Below are 5,808 nucleotides of genomic sequence, written 5' to 3' on the forward strand. Positions count from 1 at the left end.
AACCAGAGGAGTCGCCCCCTGGTGGACACTAGAGAGAATGCAGCTTTCACACATGAAGCATTGGCTTCACACTTCAGAATCGGACGTTGTCGTCTGGCTTCGACCCTCGTGAGCAGCTTTTCTTTCCATCTCAGGATTGTTTAATAAGTGACAAAGCATTCAGGAATTCAAAAGAAAAAGCTTAACTTTCAGCGTTGACCTTTATTGAATCTTCTTGATTGTCACGTTTATCTCAATGCATAGAAATATTTGTCACAAAGAAAAACATTAAATGTTTCAACAAATTGCTCAAACATTCAACTGATAACAGTTGAGTGTTGGTTCTCCTGAGTATATGCACAATATAATCATTTCTGGTTATGGCTTAAGACATTTAGCAGAAAGTAGAACGGCAGTGAAAGACATAAAAAAATAAACTTAAATCGGTGAAATGTAGGTGCTCGTGTTCAGAGAACTGTTTCCCAAGAAGAAGAAACCACCTTTTAATATTACACTTTAACCAATTCAAAAGATAGATTTGAAAGTTGGGTACCAAACCTGACAAAATAGTGTAACAAGTTAAAGAAAGTAGTTCAATATCTGAAAAGCTTTTATAAACTGGAGGTAGAGCTATTTACAGTAAATAAAGTTAAACTACACCGAGTGGCACGTATTATATGTAAGACAGCCTCATGTTGTGTTTATATATTGGTGTTCATACAGCTGTGCCTGTGTGATATATTGGTGTTCATACAGCTGTGCCTGTGTGATATATTGGTGTTCATACAGCTGTGCCTGTGTGATATATTGGTGTTCATACAGCTGCGCCTGTGTGATATATTGGTGTTCATACAGCTGTGCCTGTGTGATATCGGGGTGTTCATACAGCTGTTTCTGTGTGATATATTGGTGTTCATACAGCTGTGCCTGTGTGATATCGGGGTGTTCATACAGCTGCGCCTGTGTGATATATTGGTGTTCATACAGCTGTGCCACGGTTTATCTCCAGATGGGCCAGTTTGGGATTTCTCCCCGGTGTCTCATGTTCACCATTGTTTTGTTTTTCTGGTGTCTTCTCGCCTCCTTTCGCTCTCTTCTCGTCACTGCTCCTGTTGGAAAGAAAAAGCAGGAGGTGAGAGTTTGATTCTTCCATGTCCTTCCGCCTATCATGTCATTCATTTGCATATTTCCAGTCCTTACTTCTTCTTGAAGAGTTTCTTGAAGGAGCTCCTGAAGCCTCCTTTGACCTGCTTCCGACTCCTCTCGCTGAAGGGGGTGTGGTTAGTCTCCTCTGCCCCGCCCCTCCACTTTGACTCCTCCCCCCATGATTGGAAACCCGAGTCCTGGTGGGGTCAAACACAATATTATTTCAACTACGGTTTGATCACATTTGGTACCATCTACGGTGTGTCTGTATTGACACTGAACGTCGGTACAGACAGTTTGAAGGTAAAGATATATTGATCTGTTGACAACCCACAATGCTGAGCAGCCCATGAAGATCATCGCCCTGTTTGTCGATGTCCACCCGGTTCCCCAGGGGGTTGTGGACCTTACGGGACGGGGTGGGACACCCTTTGCTGCCTTTACTGCCCTGGCGCTCCAGCTTGGCGTGGCTGCCCAGTCCCAACCTCTGGAGGTGGTCTGATAGAGGACCACCCTCCAGACCGCTCACTGTGTTGTCCATCTGCAGGCCGTTCAGTGACTACACAGCAGAGAAGACGTATATTGTTTATTTAAACACATGTAAAAATTATTTCAACTATATACCATATAGGTTTCTTCTGCTTGTCTCCATTTACGAGAACCATTTTAGGTTCTGCAACCCTTTCAGAGGCTTATACCTAGAACCCAACATAAAGGGTTAGACCTAGAACCATCGGTGAAGGGTTCCATCCAGAACCCCCATATCAGAGCTTCTACACAACTCTTCTGTGGTGTAATGGTTTCACCCAGAACCTTTCCACCTTCTAATGCTGTGGTCGCGGGAGTTTGATCGCAGGATGATTTGTGTTTATTCGCGTCATTTGCGATTCATAACATCATCAAGTTGTATTCACTGTATCTAGCAAGCCACATGTCGATTGGTTTACTACAGCTGTAGGAACCCAAAATAAGTTTATAAGAGTGAACAGGCTCACCTTGCTCTTACGCTGGCTGGCCTGAAGGGGGCGATGCTGATTGCGGCGCATCATCACAGCTTCATCCGGAGATACGCATCCTCTGTTGGGCAGCTGGTAACCGTTCCCGTGGCTTCCACCGTTGCCAAAGACATCGCGCGCTGTTGACACGTTCACTGCCGTCGCGTGATGGGACACCGAGGGCGCTTTAGGGCACTTCACAAAGGCAATGTCGATGGAGGAATCTGAAGAGGCGGAGGAGCAGCGGTCGAACATGGGGACATCGTGAGGGGAGCCTCTGTCCTCTTCGTAGAGGCTCTCCATCCCTGGAGGGTCTGGAGGGAGAAGGAACTCTCCGAGGGCGTCGGCCAGAGCGGAGCCCGGTTGAACCTGACGGAAGTCTGCCGGTCTGGAGGGCAGATGATGCTGGCACGACATGGCCATCTCAGACGCCTCACTCTCTGGGATACTGCCAAGACCTGAAAGCCAAAGGTTGGTTGACTGGTTGACCGATAGGGCAAGTGCCCCAAAAGCATTTAAGTGACATGGGTTGTATGTCTGTTTCTGCCGAATCCCTACATGGGATACACAAAGTAACATTATTAAAGATTATTGCAAACTAAGACTAAAAGGCTCACAGATATGACATGGGACAGATACCTGGGTGTCTTGTTGACCCAAGAGGCCGGTGCCTTGAACTTAAGGGTCTTATTTCAAGAGGGGTTCGACTTTGGCAAAAGATATTTAAACTCTATCCTATCCCACTTCTTCTCAAAAGGGTTCAGTGTGCTTCATAAGAAGTCCTTTATATGCAGTGTTTTCTGAACATCTCAAAAAGAGAGCTTGCCTCCTTTCTCACCTTCAGACACCTGCAAATTGCTGACGCACACTGGGTGTGCTGATTGGATTGGGAGCTTCAGAAAGTTTGTTTTCAAATGCCATTCGACAATCTGACAAGCACTTTAATTTCAAGCATACTGATGCCTCCCAAGATCCACCTCATAAAACTCCCAGCATTCCTCTTGATGCCCAAAAGTGCATAGTCTAATCAAACAGAAACCACAGAAAGGGTTTAATCAGAAGCTTCCGTGACCACAGACCTGTTGGTTTGTGGTTTCGTGAATCCAGGTCTGGGCTGAAAAACGGGAGCTGGGAGGGCCACTCTGACTCGTAACAATGAGTTCCGGGCTCCTGGTCCCAATCCTGGAAACGACGGGACTGGATCTGCTCCAGGAGACGCTGCTTGCTCCGCTTCACCTGGTTGGCATGTTCTCTGTGAGGGATGGACAATTCATATAAGAGGATTCATCAACAAATAGGAAGTTAAGAATGCTAAGATACTCACAACATGGCACTGTTGCATGGGTACGGTGAGCCAATGTTGTTCGCTTGAATCCCGCTTTCCACTGTCTTTAACAGCTGCGTCATGGTAGACCTGCAGCGCACATGAACACCTTATGTTGTCAGGTACAAACAGTGAGAATAAGCGATGCATGTGATGTTATCTTTCTGTAGAGTGGTAAATCCTGACCTCTTCACCTCCTTGTGGTTGTGCAGCAGAAGCTCCTGGTTGTGCTGGAGGAGGTGGTGGTACTGAGCCATGAAGGACCTGAACTGCTGGATGCAAACCAGCAGCAGATAGTAGTCTGGGTGCTCTGCATTGGTCTGCCTCAGCAGCTCCTGCACACACACACACACACACACACAGATATATACTTATTATGTGCGCACATGTTTGAACTACATGTATGAAATGCGCTACACAAAGTCGTAGTTGTCTAACCTGAAGCAGCAGCAGGTACTCGGGGATCCTCTGAACCGGCTGAAGGAGCAGAGTGTGGAGGGAGGGTCTGGATTCATCGCCCATTATTTCACTCTGCAGCCAATCGGAGCAGCAATGGTCGACCAATCAGGATGGAAGGACAAAAACCATTTAGCACAGCAGGTATAAGAAACACAGCGGCTGCTAGCTAGTTATAAGCTAGCTGTCTAGGAATTTCTCTGATAATAATAAATGTCCTTCTTCTGTATCCTTTCATCCCTTTATCACATCCTGTCCTGTTACATTATCTAATGCTGTGCACTGTTACATCACTTCCTGTCTCTTTTTGTGTTACCTCCAGGAATGCAGAAGGTTTCATGGAGCTGGAGTTGAGCATGGAGACGACTGACAGACAGTCCGGAAGCTCCTTCAGGTAGGAAACGTAAAAGTCCAAGAAATCACTCTGTGGGGAGAGAAAGAGAGAAAGAGAAGTTGTATTTTGTATGTGCATGCACATTTTCCACTCCCTGTGCTGCCTTCACTGTCGGTCTGTTGTGGCTGAGCAGACGTTGTAGCTCATGAGCCGTGTGTGGATAGAACCTAAACAGGCTTAATGTGAGTTTACAGCCTTTATTCAGGTTATCATTTACATTCTGCTCATTTACAGCAAATCACTGATTTATTTTCATGATATAACCTTCTTTATATCACCTTCTTTAATTCTAATTTAAATATAAATATATAAAACAAACTACACAAACAAAATACCTTAACAATAATTAGAATTATCTTGTAATTAGAAGATTCCTTTCGTTCTGTTTCTTTCCTCCCTCAAGCTCTCTGCTCTCAGTGAGCGGGGACCCACAATGCATTGTGAACCTGCCTTTATTTTTAAATAGGTGTTCCTACCAATTACCTCATTTCCTCCCAATCACTCAGAGCCAATTAGCGACACATTGTTCTTTATTAGACTCGTTAGCTTCAGTCTATTCTGGTTGTTTTTAGCTTGCAGCTCGACTTTACAATCTATTAATATTACAAAACACTTTTTTAGGAGTTTAAATCAATGTTTTGTTACTACTTTTAATCCCGGAACATTTTGTTTTTCACACTACGGACATTATTGTTGCAAATTGAATTCTTAATTTTGCCCACATGCAGGTTTTTAGATAATTATAACTAAAGATCATAACATCATAATCACCATTCAGTGCCTATATAATGCCAGTGGGGGTCAAGTCTTTAAGAGAGTTGTGATTGTTGTCAGTAAAGCACTAGTAACTATTTTTGCCATCAGTAGTGTTGTAGAGCGATAACAAGAATCTCCGTTGTCTCGGTCCTTCCTCTGTTTCCAGCTCCCCACATGGCTCCGCTGGAATTTGACATTTCATTTGAGGTCCGTCATGGCTGCCAACACGATTCAGATTCATTATCAACGGCCGGTCACAAGACGCGACCTCTTCACCCCTCCTCATTAACAGCACCGTGAGCCGTAAATGTCAAGATCTCGATTTACAAGCGAGTTAAACTGGAGGTCCACATCTTTAATGTTATATGGTTATTAAAATATCCGCAAAGAAATGTCGGATAATTCTGAATATTTTCATGTTTGATTCTCAACAAAGAGCGGATTGAACTCTGTGGCTTTTTGGTTTGTGGTGTTGTTGTATTGAATTGCATTAAACCAAAAGATTCCTTCATACATTTTGTCCACAGTCGTCAAAATATTAAACGAGCAGACGGCTGAAATGAACTGTTAATGCAGGAACCCGACCTCTTCTCTTTGGTCGTATGAATTAACCCCTTGCTATAAAAAGGGAAACATGCAGCTCAACACTCACTTCCTGGAGGTGACACAGGTGTGAAGAGAGGTATTTAGTTTACTGGTGGCGTATATCTACATATCTACATATCTACATATCTACATATATGCATATCTTCATATCT

The 5,808-nt window shown here is 44.2% G+C and overlaps 1 protein-coding gene across 1 annotated transcript; it reads right to left on the reverse strand.

Annotated features, from left to right (window-relative positions):
- Positions 1-55: 55 nt before the first annotated feature.
- Positions 56-5,786, reverse strand: LOC116378964 (rho guanine nucleotide exchange factor 33-like). Its single transcript, XM_031840869.1, has 9 exons — positions 4,217-5,786; positions 3,883-3,975; positions 3,631-3,779; positions 3,445-3,534; positions 3,200-3,372; positions 2,121-2,578; positions 1,460-1,684; positions 1,180-1,322; positions 56-1,088 (listed from the first exon to the last, which is right to left on the reverse strand). The coding sequence occupies exons 1-9, from the start codon at positions 4,376-4,378 to the stop codon at positions 959-961; spliced, it is 1,623 nt and encodes a 540-aa protein (XP_031696729.1). The 5' UTR covers positions 4,379-5,786; the 3' UTR covers positions 56-958.
- Positions 5,787-5,808: the final 22 nt, after the last annotated feature.

Source organism: Anarrhichthys ocellatus, unplaced genomic scaffold, assembly GCF_004355925.1.
Source record: "Anarrhichthys ocellatus isolate YVR2014 unplaced genomic scaffold, GSC_Weel_1.0 scaffold3484, whole genome shotgun sequence".
NCBI classification, from domain to species: domain Eukaryota; kingdom Metazoa; phylum Chordata; class Actinopteri; order Perciformes; family Anarhichadidae; genus Anarrhichthys; species Anarrhichthys ocellatus.